The 26,501-nt window shown below is 35.4% G+C and overlaps 3 protein-coding genes across 4 annotated transcripts in view; all 3 read left to right on the forward strand.

Moving 5' to 3' along the window:
- The window catches only part of LOC134851053 (malate dehydrogenase, mitochondrial-like), a 340,885-nt gene extending 334,369 nt beyond the window's left edge, over positions 1-6,516 (forward strand). Inside the window, exons 2-4 of one of the 2 annotated variants that reach the window (XM_063866952.1) lie at positions 4,333-4,473; positions 4,790-5,128; positions 5,795-6,516. In XM_063866952.1, the coding sequence (XP_063723022.1) occupies positions 4,348-4,473; positions 4,790-5,128; positions 5,795-6,331 (1,002 nt within the window). In that variant the 5' untranslated portion in view covers positions 4,333-4,347 and the 3' untranslated portion in view covers positions 6,332-6,516. Of the gene's footprint in view, positions 1-3,383; positions 4,158-4,332; positions 4,474-4,789; positions 5,129-5,794 lie in introns of those variants that run through there. The other variant, XM_063866953.1, reaches the window with a different exon arrangement.
- The window catches only part of LOC134851054 (retinal rod rhodopsin-sensitive cGMP 3',5'-cyclic phosphodiesterase subunit delta-like), a 150,830-nt gene that overhangs the window by 114,342 nt on the left and 9,987 nt on the right, over positions 1-26,501 (forward strand). Inside the window, exons 2-6 of the mRNA XM_063866954.1 lie at positions 17,515-17,563; positions 17,645-17,707; positions 17,789-17,814; positions 17,990-18,115; positions 18,346-18,451. Of these exons, the coding sequence (XP_063723024.1) occupies positions 17,523-17,563; positions 17,645-17,707; positions 17,789-17,814; positions 17,990-18,115; positions 18,346-18,451 (362 nt within the window). The 5' untranslated portion in view covers positions 17,515-17,522. The remainder of the gene's footprint in view (positions 1-17,514; positions 17,564-17,644; positions 17,708-17,788; positions 17,815-17,989; positions 18,116-18,345; positions 18,452-26,501) is intronic.
- LOC134851124 (uncharacterized) lies at positions 6,620-12,748 on the forward strand. The gene is made up of 7 exons (XM_063867064.1): positions 6,620-7,083; positions 8,836-8,951; positions 9,215-9,438; positions 10,454-10,639; positions 10,976-11,288; positions 11,441-11,733; positions 12,269-12,748. Exons 1-7 carry the CDS (start codon positions 6,653-6,655, stop codon positions 12,677-12,679), a joined length of 1,974 nt encoding a protein of 657 aa, XP_063723134.1. The 5' UTR covers positions 6,620-6,652; the 3' UTR covers positions 12,680-12,748.

The following is a 26,501-nucleotide window of genomic DNA, read 5'->3' on the forward strand; positions in this document are numbered from 1 at the left end:
ATCTGTGGCTGAGTGGTTAGTGCATGAAACTCATAATCTCTAGTTTGCAGATCTAGTCCGAGACGTTGCCGAATTTTTACTAATTAGAGGCTTATGTCTTCTTTTTCCTTTTGCACTTTATAGAGCTGCTTTTTGTTCTGATCTTGCTTGTGTTTGCGCGAAGCATGGTTATCTTATGCATTAGTTCGTAAGGCGCAAAGTTTATTACGAGGTCAAACTGTGTATTTTGTGAATTGTAAGCGGATACTAGGTTTTTTGCCCGTAGATATTTTTGTTTATTACGAGGTCAAACCGTGTGTTTTGTGAATTGTAAGCGCATACTAGGTTTTTTGCCCGTAGATATTTTTGTTAACAGAATGATCATTTTAGTAGGAACGTTAAATTTCACTTTGACATGACCAATTGCTTGAAAATTTAAATTTTACTGCTATCATTTAGGTATTGGTTACGTGAAGATTGTTTTAGGTAGTAATTTTTTTAAAATTCTTGAAAGCTATATATTTTTTGTTCATGGTTTTCGTCTTAATTTTCTGACAATTTTTTTTTCTGTTTTTCTTACGCTTGCGGTAATCCGGCGTTATCAAACTGGAATATAGATTTTGTTTCTGGTTAACTACTAGTTTAACAGAATCATTTGAATCCTTTCTTTTACTTCTCTTCCTATCTTCACTTCTCTTCTTACCTTATCGTAAAATATTCCTGGCTGTTTCTCTCTTGGCCTGCAGGTAAAGCAGTTGCCTTTGTACCCTAAGGTCTGGGGTTCGAGTAGTGGCCGGATCTTGTTTTTTTTTTCAGCAATGAAATTGGAAAAAAAGTTCCGAGAAAATTGAATTGTTGGTTTTTCGTTTGTTCGCTTAGATTTTGTCGGCTAAATTGCCACAGCGGATTTTTCTTGTGCTGTAGACAGTTTTCGTTGTAGTTGCAAACGCAAGTGTTGTTCATTCTAATTTCAGGGGTTACTTGAAAGATTAAAAAAGAATAAAAAAATCTTTTTTGTTTTTGTTTTAGTTGGTGTCTGCTCAATGGTGGTCGACTTAGTTGCCACATCACTGATTTTTTTTGCTGTTAACAGCTTTCATTGTAGTTCCAAGTGCTGTTCATTCTATTTTCAAGGGGGACTTGAAAGATTTTAAAATTAAAAAAAAAATGAACTTAATCTTAAGTTGAACTTGAATTTTTCAGTTCAAGTAGTTACAGCTCAAAGATTATTGGCCCATTTGCCACATCACTGATTTTTTTCTTGTACTGCAAACAATTTTCATTGTAGTTGCAAGTGCAATTGTTTAAGGTGGGACTTCAAACTTTTTTTTTAATAAAATCATATTTTTTTCGGCTTAACTTGTGTCTGCTTAAAGATTGTCAGCTTTGTTTCTTTTCATAAATTTTGTTCCTTTGTTGTTGATTCAAAATTCAGGTGTCTGGCATATTTGGCTGGAATGAAGTTCTATCGAGAGATTAAAGTTTATATGACCTAGTTTTTTTTAATTTTTCTTTTTCGGATTTTTTAAAAATTTTTTATGTTAGTGTTGAATCTAAGAGGTGCGAAGCTCCGCTTCCTCTGTGTGTTGAATAGCATTTTGTATTATCTGGTATGGTTTTTATGGGCATATTTTCTAAAATATGGGTTTTTTGAACTGGTATTACGTAACTAAATAATCATTAATTTCGATTTAAGTCTGATTTTGAATAATTGTAATCTGATTGAAATAATTGTAGTCTGATAATTTAAGTCTGATTTTGATTAATTGTATATGTATATTTATCTTTTCGATGAAACACTTTCGGTTAGTTAAATCGGCATAGTAACTCATAGTATCTAAATACGAGGGCAAGTTATGTCTTTATGCGATAATTTGTGTCAGAAAGGTTGAGTCGAAACAGATTTGGAAATTTTATAAGTTTCTTTATGACAAGTTGGGTTTGTCCCCTTTTGTTGCCGCTCGGTAATTGATTCTTGATAATTTTTTGAAGGGCTGCTTATGAATATCATCTGATACAAACATGACTTTGTTGTAGTATTTATCTTTTTTTTTGTTCTGGTAATTTTTCAACTTAATTTTTCAGAATTTTTTTAACGAAGCTCCGCTTCTCCTCAGTAATAATTTAATGGCATTATCAGCTTGCCAATAAAAAGTTATTGAATCTCGAGAATTTTGGTTTTAATAATTTGTTATTAGTTTAAACTACCAGTTATTTGTCTTGTTGAAAGGACTATTGAATTAGGTGATCAAATACAAAAATGCTTGCATAGTTTTTTTGAGCTCAGCTGGGTTTTCTTGCTTTTCGATAAATGATGAATCTTAAATTGAGTTTTATAAATTCTTATTTTATGCCTCAGTGCGAAGCTCTGAGGCTCAATTTGATTTTTTTTTGCGAAGCTCCGAAGGTCGTAATGATTTTTTCAGAAAGTATTTCTGCCTCGTTTCGGTTCTGAGATAGATCGGTTTCGGGTAGCTGGCTGATGGACAACATTTCATTTCATAAGTGAAAACTTTGATAAATAAATTTTAAAACAGCGTCGGAACAACTTGTGAATTTTGTTTCGATCTTTCAGTTTTCGACTTTTTTCGCACAGTTCTTCGTTACCAGAAAATTCATTAGATAAGACCTTGGTTTTTCGTGCTTTGAATTCTAGCGAGAAACACAGTCTTTAAAGTTTGTTCATGCTCAAGTTAAATTTTTCGCGATTAATTTTTTGAGTTCTTTTAAAATCATTTCCTCAAACTCCATTATCCAACAGTAAATGTCACGAAGAACGTGAATGACTTCAGGTTTCTAAAGTTCGAGAGTAATAATAAATTACTCTTGATCCAGTTTACTCTAAATGGGGCGAATTATAAGAATAATTGCCTATCATAGACAATTCTTTGAATTCAATGAGCTTTAACGTGATACTTTTTCTTCGAGTTTCGAACTTGTTTTGGTTGATTTTTTTTTTCGGTTTCCTTCAGTTTTTTTCTCATTTTTCCAATTGTCTGTTTGCTATGTTTTTTATGCTGCCTCAAGCTTGTATTTTGTACTAATAAGATCACCTATTAGGGCATGCTTGTTCAATCCGAACCCTGTTGACTGAGTTTGATTTTTTTATGCGCGCTAAACAAGCTTTTGACTTCGTGGTGCTCGTTTTATTTTTTGTTGCTGGACTGCTTTTTGTTTTATATGTCCACTATATTATCTAGCAAAGGCTATCCACAAAAGGTTCAGCTATCAGAATAATCAATATGAAGGTGTCTTTAAATTTTCGTGAATATTTTCCTAATTCTCTTTCGGCTGTTTTATATTAAAAACCTCAATATTGTACCGTCAATAGGTTATGAAGCGGAAAAAAACTCAGTAAACCAAAAAGTTTTGATTTACTCATTATTTATCAGTTGAGTGTTTAGGAGCTGCAGTCGATGCACGACAAGCATATAAACAGACCGAGCTTAGACGACGATTTCTCATCCGATCACGGAATAGAAGCACTAACACAGGAGATCACACAAATGTTCTTTCACTGTCAAAAATGCATCCAGACAATCAACAGATGCGCTACTGATCACAAATTCAATTTTCAAGACAGAAAGTTAGCCAAAAATGTCGTGTCATCATTAGCTTCAAGTCTGCAAACACTGTCAACTCAATTTAAACAAGCGCAGTCTGATTATCTAAAGAAGTTGAAATCAAGAGAAGAAAGATCTCGATTTTTCGCATTTGAACCATTGGATTCTGGAACTATTGATGACAGATATTCATCATATGATCAAGGATTTTCAGACGCACAAATGCAAGCTTTAATGGACAATACAGAAATGGTTGAAGATCGAGAAAGAGAGATCTCAAATATCGTGCAATCTATAACAGAACTGAATAGTATATTCAGAGATTTAGCTCAAATGATTGTCGACCAAGGAACGGTATTAGACCGAATTGATTACAATGTTGAGCATGCATCGTTTAGGGTTGAAAAAGGTTTAAAGGAGCTCCAAAAAGCGGAGACTTATCAGAAAAAGAATAAGAAAATGATGTGTATTGTTGTGCTTGGGATCATAGCTTCAGTTTTATTTGTACTTCTAATGGCAACTAAGTTTTAAATCGAATTCTTCTTTGAACATATCTATTTGAAAGTTATACGAATTGAATGTAATTTGCATTTTTTTGTTATATGACTTTTGGAAACAAATTCAGTATTGTGAAAGCATCCAAATCCAGTTTCAGACATCTTATAAACAATTTTGAGTCCCTCAAAAGGTGTGTAAGCAAATACGAAAATGTCGATGATTTTGACGGTCTAGATTTAGGCTATCAGGATTTTGAGGTTCATGTAAATTTGAGTTTTGTTGGAATCTTTACAGATTTGTTTGAGATATGGCTTCTATGTGCACTCGAGTTTGCAGCCGAGCACTGTCGACTTCGGCAGCCAGAGGTTCCAAAGTGGCGGTTTTGGGAGCCGCAGGAGGCATAGGACAACCCATGTCTCTCTTGTTGAAACAGGCGAGGACGAATTTATAGACTAGAATATGAATATAGCTCCTTTAACTATCAAATTGGCAATAAGCGCATGAAACTGATAAATTGTTTTCCGGCTTATTATCCTTTTTTGCTAAGCTTGTATGTGAACTTCTGTATAAAAATTTAATAAGGACCATTTGCGATTACCTTTTTCTCACCTTTTTAAAACGGCGCAGTATAATTTTGGTTGTTTTACTGAATAAATAAACATGGCAGTAATGTGTAACTAGCAAAATTACACATGGCGTGATTTTGATGTAGCTAAAAACTAATTTGAATTTCTGAATTGATGTTTCAGGCGCCCCTTGTGTCGCAACTGAACCTGTATGACATTGTGAATGCCCCAGGAGTAGGAGCTGATCTCAGCCACATCAACACCAACGCCAAGGTCATGGCCTTCCAAGGCGCCGAACAACTAGATGAAGCTCTCCAGGGTATGGACATCGTCCTCATCCCGGCTGGAGTCCCGAGGAAGCCAGGAATGACTAGAGATGACCTGTTTAACACCAATGCTTCTATTGTGAAGAATTTGGCTGAGGCTTGTGCGAGGAACTGCCCCAATGCCATTCTGGGTATAATTGCGAACCCTGTAAACAGTACTGTGCCTATCACTGCCGAAGTATTCAAAAAGCACGGAGTTAGTTTACTTGATTATCATGAGTGTTCGAACTTTTAATGAGCTATTAGAGAAGAATGTGAAGGTTTTTCTTGTAAAAATCTCTTTTACTTGCTCAAAAATTAGCTTTATTTTAAAGACACCTGTTTTGTGAAAAAAGATAATCCTAGCAGCAGGCGCGGATCTAGGATTTTCTCGAGGGGGGGGGGCGGGCTTTTTTTTGTTTTTAGGTCGACCAAATTGATTTTCTGAGCTTTCCCAAATCACAATAAAGACCCTAATTTGCCCAAATTTTCTGCGCCGCAGGCAAAGTTTTCAAAAAAAACAGGCTAAAAAGGCGTTTTTATGCACTTTTTGGAAAATTTGGACCAAAAAATTGCGTTTTTTCGGCGCGAGCTCGCCCTCAAAATTAGTATAGATTGGCGCCTTTAGAAAAATTTTAAGTCCAGTCAGCGATGGATATCTCAAAATCCCTTATAGGAAGCGTCGGCAGGGGGTCAAATCCCTCATAGGAAGCGTCTGCCCCCCCCCCCCCTAAATCGGCCACTGCCTAGCAGCTTACTTATTATTATATGCCGATAAGATAACATGAAAGGACAGTGCGATAGAAACAAAAGGGTTATCTGGCTTGCTTCGAATCCATGACACTGTTATTTCTATAACACTGTTATTTAATGTTATCTTCAGGTGTACAACCCAAACAAACTGTTCGGTGTCACTACCCTGGATGTAGTGAGAGCTAATACATTCGTATCCGAGCTGAAAGGCTTCGACGCCGAGACTACCAATGTCCCAGTTGTCGGAGGCCACGCGGGGAAGACTATCGTGCCTCTCATTTCCCAGTCGAACCCCAAAGCTGAGTTCGACCAGGAAACCCTAGATAAACTGACCCACAGAATCCAGTTTGGAGGTGACGAAGTAGTGAAGGCCAAGGATGGAGCTGGATCCGCCACGTTGTCAATGGCTCTTGCCGGGGCCAAATGGGCCATCTCAATTCTGAAAGCGCTCAAAGGAGAAAAAGGTATCGTAGAGTGCTCTTATGTAGAATCGACGATCACTGACGCCGCCTTTTTCTCGACCCCGATACAGTTTAACAAGGACGGCATGGAAAAGAATCTGGGAATGCCGAAGGGTCTGACCAAGTTTGAGGAAGATCTGATCAACGCGGCTTTACCAGAGTTGCAGGCCAGTATCAAGAAGGGAGTTGAGTTTGCTAACAAGTAACTATTTTTTGAGAGTAGTGATCTGGACAAGGCTATATGGTATAACTAGATTGAATTATAGAGAAGAGTTGACTTCTTTTTTGTCCGCACATTATCATTTTATTGGGCTGTTTTCCCTATCAAAAGTGATGATTTAATGTTATGCATATTGAAATAAAACTAACTAAATTTAACTATTTTACCAGATTTTTAATAACAATCAATTTTGCTCAATCAAATAACGTTTATTTGGTTAACACCTGGCTAGAAACTGATTTTTCACAAAGAATAATTAAATGTTTTCAGATTCAATGAAGTAACTCCATAAGCCGTTTATCAAAAAATGGCTGACTCTGAACTTGTGAAAAGTGTTTTGATCGAACTTCTGGGGAAAGATCATAAAGCCGTTAAATTGCAAGATGAAAAAGTCAACGAAGAACAACTTGAAGTACAACAAGACAGCGAACTTCAAAGTGTGAGTCGCGCAGCTTACTCGTGCAAAGAAAATTTTGAAGAATTTCTGATAGAATCTACGGGAGAAAGTGAAATTCACGTCTTGTCATTTAAAACCGAAGGACCGCAAGGCTTCCGAGCCGAATTAGTGTTTCCGTGTTATTCCGTGGAGCATATGGACAATTGGGTGGAGGATTTTGAAAGAGCAAGTGGATGTGCTTTGAGGCAGAAACTAATTGAGAAAGTGAGACCAAATGCGATTGTTAATGTTCACAAGGCACGACGGAAATGTGCGTTCAAAAGCGTTCGAAAAAGTCAAATGTAAGTAATTTTCGACGCTTTATTTTTCTCTGTTTCCTTATCTAAGTTAATATTTTTTCTCGAAGAATTCATTTTGTTATTGAGCATAAAAGGAAATATATTGAAGGGTGCTAGTGATTATAGCAGACCGATTTTTAGCAGACCAATCTGTTAGCAAGTTCAGAACAATAAGCAAGTCAGAACGCTAAATTCAAACGCGGCATTGGCAAGTAGCGATTGCTTGCTCCTCTGCGCTTACATTCGGCACGAGTGTTATTTTGCACTTAAATATTCTGCCTGTTGGTTTTGCCGCTAATTTAGATAGCTTTGTTGTCAAATCATGAGATAATTGTCCTAATATGGGGCACTCAACCCAATATTGAGCGAATTTTTACGTCTGTCAATCAAGTATGCGTCAGTTGTGTTACTTTGGTATGCTAAAAGACTCAATTTTAAGATTGGTCGCCTAAAGATCCGTCACCATATTTAAGTAATATAGAACTAAGTGATTGTCACTTAAAGGTCGTGATGATTCTTTTTGTCAGGGAGTCTTTAACATTTGTTCACATTCAAGTTTGATTTTTTCGCAGTTTGAATTTTGATGTCTTTTAAAGTTCATTTCTTTTTGAATGAAGGAAGGCGACTTCCACTATCGAACAGCAAAAGCGTTGAAAGTGTTGCAGTCTTTTTAGAAATTGGTTAATTTGCAGATTAAAACAAGGATAGCCGATTGCTAAGCAATTAGCACAGAATGTTTTGACTGCAGTCTTAAAAAATACAAAAATGTTTTTTTTTTTCAAATTGGTGTCGTTTTTTTCTGCATGTTGTGATAAAAATATCTGAACGAAAAAACGAAACTTATGCTTATTTGAGAGACATAGTAAAATAGGTCAAATGAAAAACAGTTTTTGAGGAAAAATGACTAGAAAAACGAAAAAAAAAAGTTAGCGGAAATTTTTTTATTCCCAAAATTGCGCTAAAAAACTCCAAAACTACTTTTACCTGAGTAAAACGAAGTTTTCAATGCCTAAGTTAAAATTAAATAAGCTATCGTAAGCTTAAATGGCTCGCTAGCTCAAAATAAGGTCAAATTAATTGGCTCGAAATTAGACCAAAAATCAAAAATTTCAAACCGGTTTTTCTCGACACAGTGAAAACTTTTTTTGAAAATTTTAAATGTCGTTCGAATCACGATTGGAAGAGCTTTAATATGAAATATCACTCAACCCTGTTTTCGATGAATATTTGTGGTAGCTGATTTTGCGTGGAAAACAAAAAGAAAAAACTCCCGAAACACACCCGAATACAAAGTTCGGAACAAAAATTCTTTTGATTCAATTTTCTTTTAATCGGATAACATTAAAAACGCGCCGTTCATCAAACATTTTCAATCATCTTTAATTTGAAATGAGGTAAGCTAATTGATCCAAATTACGCAATAATAGATGATAATCGGTGCACAGACTTTTCGTCACAGACCTGGTCTTTTTCCGGTTTTTAGTGTGGTAGTTAGCCGACGTTTTTGAAACAATTTTGTCTGCGAACCATGTCTGGAACATCATTGCCCTGAAACATGAGAAATATCAATTGGTTTTTGACATTGCGCCTGTAAAATGGGGAATTTGCAAAAAAATATGCATTTTTTATTTTTTTTTATGCTGACTAAGGCAATCTTTTTGTTTTCTTAATTTGACAAATTTGGCATTGTTTTCAGTTACAGAAATTCCAATATTTCGCAACTTTTACTCGTTCAGATAAATATACTGGTTTCAGTGCAGATCGGTGCTACCCGGAATTAGTCAACTGTGATGCGGGTGTTACATCTTGTCTGAAGAAGGATGGTTTTGCCCATATTTGTATCGACATGGTTCATAACCACAGTCTCAAAGGTAATGAAGAAATGGACTAGTTGAAAAACAACTTGTCATTTTTACACTATTTTGTTTCAAACACCTGGAGCGTTTCTAGTTGAAGATCGGATTCCTAAATTTGACATGCGTTAGTTGACAATTTTCATTCAATTTTGCATTTCAATTTGACCGTTTTTTTGTTGGCCGAAACACTGTAAAAGCAAAGTTTATTACTTTGATTTTTGACATTTTTAATTTTCAGCTAAATTGAAAGAAGTTCAGCAATGCATAGTAACTTTCAGATGATTCGAGGATATGGGCGAGGTCACATCTGTCTCAGAAACAAAAACAACTCCTCACAGACTTATTCCGAGCTGGACTGACACCGGTGCAAGTACTGGATTATCTGAAGACAATTCCAGTGGACTGTGGTGAGCGATGTTTTCCTGTAGTGTCTAATAAAGAGGCATCAAATGGGTTTCAGTTGCAACAGAAAGACCACCCACGAAATTTATCGTACCATCAAGTTAGTACAGATCGGGTTCTTTTTATTCTGGAAACATCGTTAAGCTTGTAATTAGCAGGCGTTATCAAGTCGGAAAAAATATATTTTTTTTCAGGTTAACGTGTCTAACAGAATTATTGAATCATTTGGTGGCTTGATTTATCATAAATTCAAACTCAAAGGTCTTATTGTACACGTTTGGCCTGGAAGTTACGTCCATACCTGGCACTACAAAGTTTCAGGGTTGTAATCTGGTCAGGGCCTGTTTTTTTTTTTGAAGCTGAATTATTTCGTTATGAAAAAAAAACTATTACTGGCCTATTTTTGTGATTTTATCAGACTGCAAAAGTTTTCCCCAATCAGATTTTAAAAAAAATAATAATCATTCAGTTTGAGTTTTTCACTTGATTTGAGTTTCCGCGAGCTGTTTTTATGAATCATTAGTGTGATTCATTTTCATGAATTATCAGAACGCTGGATTGTGACTATTCTTGAAAGTTTTTGAAAAATATCTAAATTTTCGCAGATTTTCACAGATTTTTTACGCCTGAACACCTCTGTCATTTTTTGTATCGCCAGAAGTAAAACATTTTCCAGAGCTTTGAAAAAAATTAAAGCTTTCATAACTGTATTGCTCTTTTTATGCTTACTCGAATGAAAAAGTAATAAAAGTCAAAATTTTGGTCGAAGAAATTGGACTAAACGGCTTGATTTTTTTGATGCGTTGGACAATAAAAATTGTATTAAACTTATATCCGCTTTATTCAGTTGAAGTTCATTCATTGCTGCTCTTCTTTCCACTGATTAATTTCATAATGCGGTATATTTCGAAACCGCATAAACATGTTTATTTTTGATCGTGGAAGGAATTTAGATTTTCGAAGCTGTATCCGCTCAGAGCTCATTTCTATTATTAACTTGCGAGAGCAAGTGTTTTGTCAACTGAAACGGTTTTGAATGAATCTTTGTATGGGATGTGCTACTTCGCTCTTTTGTGGATAATTCCCTCCATTTAGAGGCTTAGCTTTGTTTTCAGGTGTACCATGCGTTCAAGAAGTTCAAAGAACAAAGTAGCAGAGAGTGCGTGAAAGATTTTGTGAAGATGAGGACTCGACTTGAGCATGACTTGGATGTGTTTAAATCTAGACTTTGTCGAAGTGAGATGTTGATGGCCTCTGCCCAGTGTTTTTTGGGCAAAGCGGCTCTTCTAAGCGACAGAGAGGTGAAAAGAAAGTTTTTTGTCCTTTGTTCTAGTCAAATTTGTATAGCTAACTCTGTATTTTGATAAGCAGATTATCCAGTTTCTTCCTTGAAGGACTAGAAAAAGTTGTTTTTTGAAGTTTTAAATATTTTGGATGCGATCGCCGCTTCTAAATATGTGATATAACAGATAAAGAGCTTTAAAATGGTGCAATTTGTTCTGTCGAAAGGTGAAAACATTTTGAAAAAAAAGTGTTGGTTCTCCAACTTTTGTTTTGCTTGACAGTTTAACATGTGTTAGGAATCAACTGAAAAACTAATTTCAATGGTCAGATTGTTTCTTCAATCTTGTTTTTAGCTCACAGAATTTCTGATGTCTAAGCCTCTCACCTCGGAAGCAAATAAAGTGCCACTTAATGCACCCAAAAACTTACACAGGAAGACCCCGGAAGCTATCTCAAATAGGTCACATTTAGACAACACTAGTAGAACTCAAGATTCAGGAATTGTTTCATCTTGCGAGGACGATGATCCGATAGCCTATGCGTCTAATGTCATTGCTTCCAGTGAAAAACATTGCTTTGACAATTTGATCACATTTGATAACTCGCCAAGAAAGCCGAAAATGCCTCGAGTTGATAAGTGCCACCAAAGGATGAACCACATTTATGGTGAGTAGAAATCAAACTATTTCTGTACTGAGCTTCAGAAAAAGCAAGGCAAAGCACAAAGCTTCAATGTGCGCATTATCACTTTAAAAAATCTTAATCAATTTGAGATGGTTTCACTTTCACAATTTTGGGTTGAACAAATTAGATTTTAGAGCTCGGATGTTTCGAAAGTCCCATCCGGGATTCGAACTTGCAATCTCCGGCTGCAAAATTTGACAGATCTGATGCAACTTCAGAAAAAGTTCACAACACACCACCAGAAGTCAACGCAGTTGAAATTGTGCAATTAGAAGACGAAACTGTTGAATATCCAGGTTACTCGTCGCCGATCGAGGTTGTAGATGATTTGGAGCTAAGTGAGTTTTCGACTGAAAGAACGCCTGCAAAGGAACACAGATCAAAAACATCATTGGCGCAAAAGGCATTCATGGAAACTCTGATGCTGGTATGTCTTTAATGCAACTCGTTTTTTGTTTTTCGTTTGTTTGGTCAACTTGAACTCTTAACCGTTTTCATTTTCCAGTTTCCATGATCGCACAAGCTGGTTTGTTTATTCTGTTCTCATATCTACTTTTTCTTTGTAACATGTTCTGGTTGTGTCACGTTGTATTAATTTGCAAAGCTGAGTTGAAGGTCTTGTTAAAGTTCGATTAAGTCCTTATTGAAAGAACCGCAAAACATCTGGAGGTTTTAATTAAGCCAACGATTCAAGTTTTGAAGTAAGCAAAAACGTCATCATGAAGATATATTTTTTCCTTAAGTCCTTCAATAAAGCTTGAAATGTTTTCTTGTAGTTCAAAACAGCGCGTTGAGATAGGTTTAGCGATGCGTGATAATCGATATCTGATTCTTAAACGAAGTAAAGAGTTGATTTCAGTCAGTAATATTTTGTATTTCAATCAAAGCCTTTAAAACCTAAATTTAATTAAACGCTGCAGAACCGCGTGATGTTTGTATCTTTCTAATGGTTTTTTATTCAGAGTGCTGGAAAGAAGAAAACTCCTGTTCGTCAAACTAATTTCCTAACTCCGACGAAAGCTACTCCCAAAGATATCTTCATGACACCCGATTACTCAAGGCCTCATAAAATGAAGCCCCACAACTACAACATGTGCAATGGGAAGCCGACGATTTCACTGGAGGACTTGCTGAAAACACCTCCTACTACGGGCCCATTTTCTGGTCCAGCCAACTTCACCACTCCGGGGTCCATAGCGTTTTCCTTGCTCGAAGAAGACACGAGCGTTGACAATGTAGAAAACCCCACAGAAAGTCAAAGTAGTATAGGAAAAGGGGCAACCGATAAATATCGCTCAAAATTTCCCTCAAATTTCTCTCCTACATCACAATTTTTATCGCAATTGCCTTCGAATTCAGTAAATTTGAAATAGTCATTATGTTTTGATAGGAAACAGTTATGATTTCGAGATAATATTTTGGAACAGAATTTTTGAAGTTGTCTTATAATTTAAATGACGTTTTCTAATCAGCGATACATTAGAATAATTTGCAGATTTCGCGTGTGAATGCATAACAATCAAGGTTTCAATTGTCTATTGGTCGAAGCTTCGACTTGATTGTTTAGAGTGTTGTTCGATCCCCTGGTTCTTGAAGGGTATAAAATATCTGTACTGCAGAAGAGAGAAAACAAGGTTTTGCAATTTTGGTTGTAAAAAAGCAATAAAAAACATAATTCAGCACTTTCTAAGGGTCAATGGACGAAGTGAAATCACTCATTTAGATCTTGCGATTTTTTTACTGATTTTCTTTTTCCTAAAATTTGATCACACTCAAATTTGAGTTTTCGCGGTTTTTTGCCGTTGAATATAAATTTTGTGCCTATAGGAAGACAAGTTACATGCTTCAACGAAGTGCAAATGATACAAAAAACGTGAATTTGTTTAATTTTTGATAGTGTATTTTGATTTTTAGACATCATAGCGGGGCAGTATAACAGTGACGAAGTATAACAGTGCCGAAAAAAAATGTTGTTAAACGGTGCCGAAAATTATTATGAATACTGTTTTTACGGGTGCTAGGAAATTAGACGATAAGCAAATTAGACGTGACCAATGAAAACGAATTTAGACGTTAAATTGTTTTTATTAAAAACTAGCATTTTAGACGGAAAGCAAAGGGCTAACAAAACTTATTGCTTAAAACAAATTTTCATAATTACAAAAATAATATATGATCCCATTGCATATCAAAATATTTATCTCAATTGATTTACAAAATGTTAATTTCAGATAATGAAACATTTTTGAAATGCATAAATTATACAATTGCGGCATGTGAAGAAAGCGGCATGTGAAAAGTTGATTTGCATTTAAGAAAGCTGAAAGAAATTTAATTGTATTCGGTAAACAAATTTCAGACACGAACGTCTAATTTCCCATATTTGTAATTTTGCATCGACTACTAAATTCGTTTTCGTTGGTCACGTCTAATTTGCTTTTCGTCTAATTTCCTAGGCCCCTGTTTTTACTGGTCCCAAATCACTGACAAGTAAATTAATTCAAATCGACGGAAGTTGAAAAGTCAAAAATGCCCTCTTTAATTGATGCCGCTTGTTGAACAAACAAAAATTCCCCAAGCGCATCGTCATAAATTTTATGAACAAAAAATTATTGCTGCAAATTGTCAAATTTCTTTCTCGGTTTCGCTCCAAAACAAAAAGCTCAAATAAATTGTCAACAATTTGCAAACAGAACTAAAAGTTTTCAAATATCCTTAACGGGGCTTAGGAACTTAGACAACAAGCAAATTAGACGATCTCAAAATAGCGAAATTTAAACAATAATTTGCGTGTAAATTGCGTGAAACGTGTTTGCAGACTTAAATTATCTTTTGGCTGAGTAAATACTGGTTAACCAATTTAGACAATAACTTGCGAGAAAGTTGCTTGAATTTTGTTTGTAGACTTAAATTAACTTTTGGCTGAGTAAATACTGGTTGTCCGTAAATTCCGTTTTTTCTACGGTCGTCCAATTTGCTTGTCGTCTATTTTCCTAGGCTCCATCCTTAACTTTTGGCACCGTTGAAGACATTTTCAGTTTCAGCACTGTTGTACTTCGGCACTGTTGAAAGCCCCCATCATAGCGGAATAACGAAACCATTTGTGCTAGTTTTCTCTGATTGGGTTAGTGCCATTCCCGCGTGGAAGCGGGGTTAACTCAATCGGTACTTGACACATGTTTATAATTGCCTTAAACTATTATCAATTATTTTTAATCATGCGTCAGATTCTCCAACGAATGTGGACCACCAAAACTCACAATATAATAGCCCAAAAATGAGTCAAAGTGTGAAACAAGGGCGCCTTTGCTTGGGTTAGGCTTAATTATTCATTACGGGGGGAGATTGATCAATTGATCGGGCTTAGTTTTTTGAAGAGCTGTTAATCATTAATGACTCTTGAGTTCAGAAAGGTTTACTGTTTCCTAATTTTTTTTTCAATTTGGAACTTGGAAAATGTTCAAAAAGTAGATCAAATGTTTGGAGTTTCCTTGAGTTCGTTGATGTTTTGTCACCTGTATGTTGGCTATGTTTTTTCGATCGAATTTTTACCAAATAGAGTTTCGATTTGTTGTAGCTTGTCTTTCATTTTTTTTGTCGAAATACGCTCTGTAGTAAATAGTTCTGTTCATTCTGTAAGATTTCAAATGCCTCAAGTTTAAAGCGAATCGTTCGTTGGTTCAAGTTTTTCGATATAACGTCATTATTCGGTTTACTATGTAAGTGTAAAATAATAAAATAAAAATTGTTTTTCTTTATTTTTATGAACTATTCATAGGAAATTACCAGGGTATAATTTTTTTTAAAAGCCCGCGGTGGAAAGTTATTTTAAGTAATGGTTAAGCATGTGAGTATAATTGTTTTCATAGTTTAAAATATTTGAGAAAGTGAGCAGTTTGATAGCATTATTAATATAACAAACTTTGCAGTGTTTGGTAGATTTTTATAACAGACAAGGAGCTGCATGACTTGATTTTTAACTGGTTCTCGGGTATATTGTATTTTATAACTGCTAAAAGTCTAAGCACGCTTGAAGTCCCGGGTTGACAATAAATGCTTATCATACAATTTTCATATATGAAAAAAATGCTTATCATACTCCTTCATACAATTTCATTGAGAAAAAGTAAGTGTATGAAAATAGCAAATGAAAGCTTTTTTCCATACTATGAAATTTTATTTAAATTTTTTTTTCCATACTCTGGAATTGAAATTTGAGCTTTTTCATCAGTCTTTTTATCGCCAAAATTGTATGAAAAAAAGCATGATAAGATTTTTTATACTATGAAATTGCATGATAAAGATTTTTTCCATACAATGAAATTGCATGATATGCATTTTTTCTCCATAAATGAAAATGCAAAAAATTTTTGTTTTGAAACTTGTTTTTGTCATAGTTAAAAACCCAGATTTTAACTAGCAGTTACTACGCAGATTAACTGCATTTGGTGATTTTAGCCATGTAACTTAATTTTAACCTTTTCACACGGAATTATATACCAAAAATAAAACTTTGTATATGGCTAGATAATTTTTAGTTTGAAAATTTTGGTGGTTGAGAAAAAAGCCTGTTTTTTTAACAATTTTATTTTTATCTTAGCAAATGAATCAAAAAAATAGTAATAGTGTTTACAAAAAAAAACACTTTTTGTAATTTTATGTTTTTTTTTGGGTGAAATTCTCATCCTGGACTACGTTATAAACACAAAAAGTCAAATTTTGCATGCAACATTTTTTTCGCTAAATTTAAATTTGAGCACAAAAGCAACTTTGCAACCAAAAAAGGTATTAATTTTTTTTTAGCTCAAATTTGTGTATTTGTTTGAGAAAATGCATATCATACATTTTTCATATATGAAAACTAAATGATAAGCATTTTTTGACCGAAATTAAAATTATGCTTTTGATTGTCGAAATGCCCTCTATCTTAGATATAATTATTTAAATCTATTTAAGTTTCCCAGACACGGTTTTTGGTGATACTGAGAATATTAATTTTTCTATGGCAAAATGATTATCTTATAATTTTCCTACTTGAAAATTGTATGAGAAGCACTATTTTATCGAAACTTTCAAATCAATTATTAATGGCCAGAAAGCTTCAAGAGAGGCAAATAGACCAAAAAAAAACTTAAAAAACACCACTTTTTGAATTTTGTTCATTAAAAATTAAAAAAAAAACACTTCTTAAATTTTGTTAATTAAAAATTTAAAAAACTTTTTTTAAATTTTGTATGAGTTTTGTATGACAAGCATTTTTTCCATAGATTTCCGAATGCCAAAAGATAGTCTAGCTTTTTCTGGTCAGCCCCTTTCGTCAACACTTGGAACTTGACGTAGGCTTCGAATGCACTATCCACGCAGTTTTTAGCAAAATAATCTTCCAGCTTCGCTAACAAAGTTGCAACACCATTTTCGTGATTCAACTCTGCAAGTGGTATTTCTCGCGCAACATCTCTCTTTCGACCTTGAAGTGATAATACTATCGCTGGAGCTCTTTTTGGTTAAATCTGTAACGACCAACCAAATATCAATCTCGCTCTTCCAGTTGTAAGGTTTTTCTTCCGTCCAAATAGGTGGGGATTTGCAGTTTGCAGAGGCCATGATGGTGATCTCCTGCTACCATGTAAAAATAGGTAAAATATCAACGTAAATTCATAACCCACCTGGATTAGAGACTAATTACAAACCCAGTACTTGACACTATTAATGGTTTAACAGCTCATTCTAATTTCAGGAGGGACTTGAAAGATTAATAAAGAATCAGAATTTTTTTTTCGGTTCAGTTGGTGTCTGCTCAAAGATGGTCGGCCAGTTGCCACATCACTGATTTCTCAAATTGGGTTACTTTTTTTCAAAACCCCAAGCATAATTGTTCTTGAAATTCAAAGAGTTTTGAGAGCATACATTTTTTTCTCTAAAATTCGAAAGTTGGAAATTCGTCCCCCCTAAATCCCCTGATGACATCATTCCAGACAACATTTCCGCAGCGCCTCTGATTCCTGTTTTGAGTTGTTGGGGTTTGAAGGTGGTTCTGATTCTTTGATATATTTGGTAAATCACGAGAAGCTATGCTTTGCTTTTAGTCTATAATGGGAATGCTAAATTTCTTAGTATTCTTTATTGACGTAGTATTCTGTTTCCTATTTATAGGTTCAAATCAAATCATCCCGCAAAGGTGGAGTTTCTTCAATTTGTCTTTTTTTTCAGATAAAAATGGGAGTTGAAGTCGACAAAATCAGGAAGGGATTCAAACTGTGAGCTGATATAAATCAAACCGTTACTTTCTTTTCTATTAAAAATAGGTTCCCTGAAAACATGTCAATCTTTTCAAACAGGAATTGGATGAATTTACGTGACGCAGACACGGGCAAAGTTATGTGGCAGGGAAACGAGGATTTGTTAGTAATTCTCTTCTATGCTTTCTCCTTCTCCATTTCTGGACCAATTCTGATCAATAATTGAGTGTGTTGAAATTTCAGATCGTTACCGGATAAGGAACATGAAGGTTAGAAAATTGTGAATTCACTTCTTTTCACGTGAATGGATTGTTGAAAAGGGCCCCTAAATGGTAATTTATTAGAACAGTTCATTCTTAATATAGGACTTGAAATCTTATTTCATGTGCATTCATTTCCTGATTCATTAATTTTCCTTTTTTCATGTGTAAGCCATTGTTTTAGCAAGGGTGCCGAAGAGAATACTCAAGTGCAAAACAGTATCCCGCGAAGTGAATTTTTCATCCAAAGAAGTCATGAACGATTTCCATCTTGTGCAGCAAGTCATTTTCAAAGGAAAGCCAATTGAAGGTAATTTATTGTAAGTTCAATGGAGTAGCTAACCTTTGAAAGCGTTTCATCACAAATTCTTTATTTGTTTTGCTGTGAATGACGTGCTTTTGCAATAAAATATGCAAAGACGCTGGCCATGTGATAATTTTTATGCTGCAAAGTCGACTGAAAGATAATTTACCATTTCAACTAATAACTTGGCCAATGATTCTTGACTCGCTTGTTAAATTTCTGCTTGTTTTTCGCAGAGTGGGTGTTTCGGTTTGGCTTTGTGATTCCCGACTCGACCAACACATGGCAATCCACAATAGAAGCAGCACCCGAATCACAGATGATCCCATCCTCTATTCTCACGTAAATCTTGTTTCATTCACTGCGATAACTTCACTTAGTCAACTCGCGTGCGCTCATATGCAGTTCATGAAAAGATCAGTACGATCGACAGCGTGCGTTCAATTGGCGGCGTGAAATTTTTTTCATATGCACGCGCGCAAGTAAGCTGTAGAGGTAGTTTGAAAACATGTTTCAAAGTGAGAAAACAACTGTTTTAGCATGTATAAAAATTAACATGAACACATAAACGTTTCGTTGACAAAAACATTTTCGCAACTTTTTTTCACGCACTCGGGAAATTCATTCACTATCCTCGAGAAGTCAAACTATTCCCTCATGCGTGATAAAACAGTTGCAAAACTTCTACTTGACTGTTGTTTTTGTTCTCAGCCATAATTACAATATGATTAACCTACCCTGCCCTTGTGATTAGAATCACCGAAAACCATTAAAAAGTCATTTTTGAAGTAACTTGGCGGAGCATCAAAGCATCAATGAAGTCTAATGGATAGATGAAATAATTTTTCTATGCACGAAAATTAGCATTCTAAACGCTGTTGCCCTACTTTGTCAATATTCTTCTCACTAGTTTTGTCATTTGAATACGAAAGAGGATTTTAAAGCGGTCATTACTTGTATATTTAACACAATCACAGTATGGGTCAGATGAAAAGGCCAAAGTTTTTCGAAAGAAGTCGCTCAGTTCATTACCCAATTCAGTTTTTTAACAGCGAGAGCTATATATGCTTGCGACCTGGCCGAATGTTCTTGCACTTTATAGAGTTGCTTTTTGTCGTGTTCTTGGTAGTGTTTTCGAGTCGAAGTTTCGCCTCTGTGTTGAAGATTTTTAAGCGCCCATGGCGCAATAGCTAAGATGTATGACTCTTAATCTCAAGGTCAGTGGTTCGGTTTTGTCACATAGCAGATGTTTTATTAGTTTTTGTCACTAAAGCTACTTTTAAAGCTACTTTTTGCTGTTTTTCTCTTGTGCTTGCGAATTTGCACTTTCGCCCCTGAGAAAATTCAGATTTCGTGTTTTCTTGTACAGTTAGGGCTTTTTTTGCCTTCTCCTCTGTTCCGTCAACTCTGCTTAGCAACGGTTATCAAGTCGGGTAATTTTTTCCTCTTAAGGGGAAATTTTTACAAAATTGCATTTCCGAAATTGAGTGACTTTTGTGTGATTAATTGAATTCTGAAAAAGTTATATTGCAGCTGGCTTGTAGGGTACGTGCCTGTTTTTTGTGCCATGTGATTTTTTTTTCGAGTGAATGCTGTAAGGTAGATATATTTTTGATCTTCCCGGTTTCTCAAATCTTAGCGATTTTTGTCAACTGTCTATTTTTCTCGATAACACTGGTTGTGTTGCATTAGTAGTCCGCTTTTTTCTTCGTAAATTCTTGATTTTGCGAAGATATTGCGTTAATCAAACTGCGTGTTCAAGCTATAAGCGCTGCGAATTAAGCATGCGTGAAAGTAGCAGAGCTCTTGAGATACTCATTGGCAGATTCTTCTGAATCCTAAAATGGAGATCCGAGTTCGAATCAAGCTGTTTCCATTTTGTTTTAATTGGTTTGCTTTCAATGCGTATCTCCACGTTTATAGCGTTTTTCTTTTTTGCTGCGTTAAGAATCACTTTTGGAAGTTTTTAGCTTGTGCTTGCGAAGTGCAGCTTGTCCTCTCGTAAAAAATGCTCAGTCAAAGCGTATTTTAGTTTTGTATCTAGGTTTATATCATTGTTTTGATCATTTTGAGCAATTTTTGAGTGATTTTTCGACAATTGCGTCAACTCATGGACTCATAAGTAATTCTTTTGAAAAAAAAATCGTTCTTTTTATAAACAATTTGCCAGCGTGCGAAATTTTTTATCAAAAGTAGCTGTTCACTTTAGATTCTGAGTACGTTGAGGCTTCAAACGTGAACTGAGTTGTTTGCGAATTTTCCCTCCTGGGCAGAGCTTGGAAATTCAATGTCCATATCACCAATGTGCATGAGATACGCATGGTGCCTGTACTTCGATTTTTTAATATTTCTCGTGGTTTAATGTTATTTCGAAAAAAAAATTTTTTTAAATGTTTTAAGAGATGATTTTAATTTGATCATCAAAGGCCAATGAAAAATGTGAAAATTTCAATGTAAATTGTCTTTTTTCAGGAAAAAGTCCTAAATTTTGGTCACGGCAACTTTGATTTTTCTGCGGTATGAATTTTGGTTTTATACACTTGGAGTGTTATTACGAACCTTCTTTTTTTCTCTAAACTAAATCGCAAATAAAAGTGTTCACTTATTTGGAATTTTCACTGTAGCATTGGAAATTGTATAGCAACTGTTCTCTGCTTTATTTGAGGCTCTTAATCTCTAGGTCGCAGGTTCAAATTTCAGAGGTAGCCGAATTTTTACTAATTCGAGGCTAATTTCTAATTTTTAGTTATTACACTTTATAGAGCTGGTTTTATCGTGTTCTCACAAGAGTTTGCGAAGCCAAGCTTTGTCTCTGTTTAAGTTGGCGCTAAAACACGTGATTTTTTTAAAGTTCAAAAGTGGATCTGACAGTAGAATAAAAAAAAATGCCTATTCGTCCAGCTTTCTCTAGTGGCTAGTTTTATGAATAAAAGTGTCGATTAAAATGTAAACAGCTTGATTGTGGTATGTTTTTTTTAATGTCCTAAGTTTTGAACTTCTGTTTTTTTTTGTTTACACAAGCAAAGCGAAGTGTATTATTACAAATAATTTTCTATTCGAACCTAAGTCGCAAATAAAAGTCATTAGTGCCCTTTCGGTATATTTCAATTTCATCGAGTTTAAACGTATTTACGCATAGGTAATTTAATAGCATATAAAGCTGATTTGTTTTTGGCTAGTGTTAGGTTATGTTTGAAAACAACAGGTGTTATGAAAATATACGGGATTTGTTGATTTTTTTTTTTGCGACCCTTTGGAAAGTTTTTGAACTTTTCGCAAAATTTCATTTTTTCTCAAAAACTACTGAACCAATTTTCGAAACAATGGTGTCATTGGAAAAATTGGCTGCTAGTCTATGTGCCTGCATATTTTGCTAGTCTCTTGTTAGTTTACACCACGTTCTACAGCGTTCGAAAGTTTCAGTAGGGGATTTTTGAGTTAATTGATTTTGAATTTGTTCATTTTATCAAAATATAAATGCATAAATCTGAGATGAACGTTTAGACTAAAGAACTAATCATTGGGATCTCTCCTTCTCAATCGGCTATTCCCTAATTTCGGAAGAAAAAAGTTATGGCCTCAAACAAGCCCATTTTTTGACATTTGGTTAGTTTTTATATTTTTTTGACTTTTCTCAAAAACTACCCTGCCAAATCGGAGAATAAGAGTTCAACCGGAAGGAAAAACGTGTTATGCGAGGCTTCCCTGCGCAAGCGGCTATGCCCTGCGTTTTGAAAAAAAATGGCATTAGAAAATGTACAATTTTTGAAAGTTTGCCCATTTTTTGGATATTTTTTTCTTCAAAAACTAACTTGCTGATTCTGAGGTTGATAATTCATTCAAAATATAATAATAATGATTAGGTTTTTCCTGTTTAATCTGTTTTGCCTTCTTTGTTATGTAGAAGGCCAATATGGACATCGGAAAAATCCATTTTTTTGAAGTTTACCGTTTTTTTAAAGAAATTTTATCACTGTTCTCGAAAGCTACTAGTTAAAGCCGATATTAAGGATTCAATACCTGCATCTGAGATAATTCCCATGCTTTACTAAAGAGAATTTTGTGAATTTAGGAAAAGCCAACTGTTTCAATTTTTGATCGGTTTTTGGAATCTTTTTCTTTTTTTTCGAAAACTACCCAGCCAAATCTGAGATAAAGAATTCAGATGAAAGACCGATTAGTAGTCTTTTTTAATATGCAGCTAATCAACTGCTGCTTTATCAGAAAAATCACTAGGGTTTTGCGTTAAGTCCATTTTTGAAACATTCAAAATTACGCATTTCGGTATCAGTACAAAATATGATCAAAATATTAAAACATGTGAATCTAGCATAAGCTGGGCAACTAGTTTTGCTTCCAAGCGTCCGTGCGAGGAAGTGGAAACCCTAATCAACCGGTAGGAGATTCGAATCCGGAACATTGAAATAGTTAGTTTTTTTGGTCGAGTTTTTCCTGCATCGCATTGGCAATTTAATATAAACTGCAGCTGTTTTTTTGGTGGCTAGTGTTAGAAAAATGACAAGCGGTCATGAAGCAGATGTGAGAACGTATTACTCCCAAGCCTTGCAAAAAAGTTTCTCAAGGTGTCTTTTTAACCTTTTCCTTATTTCACTTTGTTTTGCCTGTTTAGAGATTTTTTTGCATTTTCCTCGCTTATGCTTGCGAAGCGCAGCTTCGCCTCTGTGTTTAATTCAGTTTATTGACATTTTTCATTTTGTTTGTTGGCTTTGTTTAGAGGTGAACAATATAGTTTGATTGATTAGGATTTCTTAAACTTAAATTGTTTTAATCGAAAGTAAGAAATTATTTGAAAAAATAGCTCCAAACATTTGTCGTCAGACTCAGCAGCAATTGAAATATGGACGAGAAAAAGTTCTTATTGATTTGATATTCTCAAAATGCTGAAAATTTTGGAAATTTTTAAACAAAAAATCTCTCATTCTCCTTCCGAGATATACTTTATAAATTTCGATGTTCTCAATTTTGTCTGTTATTTTGCGTGCTATTAGCCAGCGTCATCAAATCGGAACATTTAAACTTGTTTAACAGAATCATTGAATCAGTTCCAGTGTTTGCTTTATTATAATTTCGACTTTTTCGGCACACTAGTCCTAACGTCTATGCTTAAATTGACAAAAGCCTTGAGTTTCAATCCAGCCAGGACCTGTTACCCTTTTTAAAAAAATGTTTGGTAGGCTATGGTTTATCTGCTTGTTTTTTGTCGGCTTAGTTGACACAGCACGGACTTCAAAAATGCAAAAAAATTTCTGCCAAAAAATGAAAAAGAAATGTTTTTGTTTTTTTCTTGTCATTTTTCGACAAAACCATTGCCCAGTTAGCTTATTTTAGAGTGATATTTCAATATACCACGATCTCAGCTTTTCTTCAGATCCTTCCATCACGCGAACAACATGAATTTGAAAAATATGAGAAAAACTTATGGTCGGAACATTCTGTGCTACTTTCACAGCAACCGGCTATCCTTGTTCTGTTTTGATTTTACCTTGTTTTTGTTTTCTGAATTTCTTCAATATACTTAGTGAGCTACTAGATAGATAGATTTTAACGATCATTATCGTTAGCGGTATGAGAAAAATGCACTGAACGTAGTGATTGCTCTTTTCGAATCATATTGTCGTGAAATGTCTTGTTATTTTTCTACCATTTTGTTTTCTTTCTTTTTTTTTCAACTGGCGATTTGTGTTGTATAATACATAACTGATTACGAGATTTTCTCAACCGTTGTATTGCTTGTATTCAAATAATCTTTTTCTGCTGTGCCTCTATTTGAGTTATTATCGTTTGATCGAATGCAAAAAAACTCTTCGTTCTTTCTGCAAAAAAAATCACAGCTGCAAAAATTCGCCAATTATTTATCAAATCCGAAGTCAGATCATATTCAACTTCAAGTGAATTCAGAAGCACTCTTTGGGTTTATGATCATATTCAACTTCTAGTGAATTCAGAAGCACTCTTTGGGTTTATTTGCCTTTGTTTTTGATTGACTGCTATTAGCTTTCAACAAACCACGATAGAATAACATGTCCAGTTTTGAAGATGAGCTAAACGAACTCAAAATTCGGCTTCCTGGTAGCTGCGAGATTTCGTTCTCACATGACGATGAGTTATCACGATTCCTGAAATCCCAAAATCCTAGCTGGAAAGAAAGGGGTTCCGTATCCTCGATTCCCATTGCAAGGGTTCCTCGTTTGTTTTTGCAAGATTCCGAAATTACACTGAATTTGGAGGAACGCTACAAAGCAATACAAACAGGCGAAGTTGGCGAAATAACCATCTTTGAAAAACTGATGAAGCTCAAAGATTTAAACTTGGACGGAGGAACCCTCATTTTCCCCAACGTTGATGGAAATCATTTCTGCTCACCGGAAGCCAAGGTTGAAATAGATTTCATTGTTGTCGACACCCGTAAAGGAGTGTTCGTTGTGAGTGTGAAAAATGCGAGACAAATCATGGAGTCCACTCTCGTAGAAAGCATGCAGAAGCACGTTAATTTTGTCCGACTACTCCGAGATTTTAACAAATGCATCGGGGCCATGACAATTCCAGTACATGGGGTGGTTTGTTCTTTGAAAAGACAAGTAAGCATATTGAAACTGAAACAAAAAGGATATTGGAGTGACACGGAACCCTGTGAACAAAGATTCGTTTTCCAGCCTGTAGAAAACGATAATTTTGGAGCATCTTGGAATATAATGTTAGACACGGTTCCAAATGTGCAAGGAAGTGAATCAGAGGAGTTGCATAAGCTTGTGTGTCGTCTTGCCATCTTGAACTCCATGGAAGGAACTTTAGCCTGCCTGCATAAAAGATTCGAGTCGAACACAATCCAGCAAATGAAGTTCAACAAAAGAGAAGCAGCACATGTATTGAAGAAGACATTATCAGAGTCAGTAAATTGTCAAGAAAATGAATGTGCTGAGATAGCGTCTGATTTGCTGAAAATTAAAATGGAACAAAAAGCATCCAGAGGAAAAGAGAGCAGAAAACAGTCGCTGATTTTGTGGACCAATGAGCAGTTGAACGTTATTCGCCGCATACACGCAGCTTTGAAGAAGCATGCTTCGTCCAGAGGCGGTCTTCGCCTACTAGTTGCTGGACCTAAGGGGTCGGGTAAAACTCTTCTTCTGTGCTATGTGGCAGAATTGGCTAAGTTGGTACTTGCTTCCAAAATAAAAGGCAGGGATTCGAAGATTGTATTGTGTGATGGACGGTTCGGTGGAACTCTCATTCTTTTCGAAAGGTTGGTGGAATCATTTAAAAACAGAGGCATCAGCGTGGTACCTCGATGTTTACAACTTGAAAGTGAACTCAAAAGCTACGATGTTGTTTTGATTGATGAGTACGTACATAGATTTGACAGGGAACACGTTTCCAATTTGGCTCACAAGCAACATTGCATCATGTTCACTTCAGATAAAACTGCCATTTCGGAAACAAATTGTTTGCCCGAGTTCGAAAAGCTGCAGCTGTTCTCTACCTTGCGTTCCACTGTAGAGTTGGCCATTTTTGTCGAAAATTTCCGCAAGCAGGTTAATGAAAATCTTCTTTTACCGCTGCAAGTGAAGCACAACTTTCATGGGCAGGAACCTATAGTTAAAGTGCATCACACGGCCGTAGAGGACGACCCAGAACAGAAACTATTTGCTAAAGAGGCGTCTGAAACTATCTTGCAAGTCCTGCAGGAATCTCGTGGATTGGAAACTATTCTGGTCACGCCATTCGTTCATCCAATTACTCTGAGTAAAATAATGTCGAAATTGAGCGAGGAAAACATACAATTTGAATATCGGAACCCCCATGATTATATGAGCAAATCTTCTTCGAGTGAGAAATTTTGCAAAGGTCTGCAATTTCATGGCATTCTCAAGACCTCGGGAGTTGCCGGAGAAAGTCCAACATCCGCTACAAAATATCCAGTTGTGGTATTTGGAACTGGAAATTACGTTGATGGAGTTGAATTTGGATCAGTAGTTGTTTTGATCGAGAAATCTTTACCCCATTTTTGGCATGGTTTTATGTACGGAAGTCTGTTCACAGCGTTCTCCAGAGCTACTACTAAATTAGTAGCTGTTTTTAATGATATTATCGAAGCCCCGATCCTAGAGAAGCAAACACTACATGACAGTGTGCCTGAGTTCTGGTCATCATTGAGCTCAAAGAATGTGACACATAAAGCGTATACTTGGGTGAAAGCTAAATCTCCGGATTTCGGACGAGAAGTTTTATCGGTCGTCGAAAAACTTCCTTGCTCTGCGCATCCAATTCTCATAGTCGGGAGATGTCCGAATACCGTGGATATTGTTGAAGTTGACGCGCCAGTCACTGGAAAACTAATGTCTATTCCAAATAAGAAGATTTTCAGATGGTTCAA

Source organism: Symsagittifera roscoffensis, chromosome 7 (assembly GCF_963678635.1).
Source record: "Symsagittifera roscoffensis chromosome 7, txSymRosc1.1, whole genome shotgun sequence".
Lineage (NCBI taxonomy): Eukaryota > Metazoa > Xenacoelomorpha > Acoela > Convolutidae > Symsagittifera > Symsagittifera roscoffensis.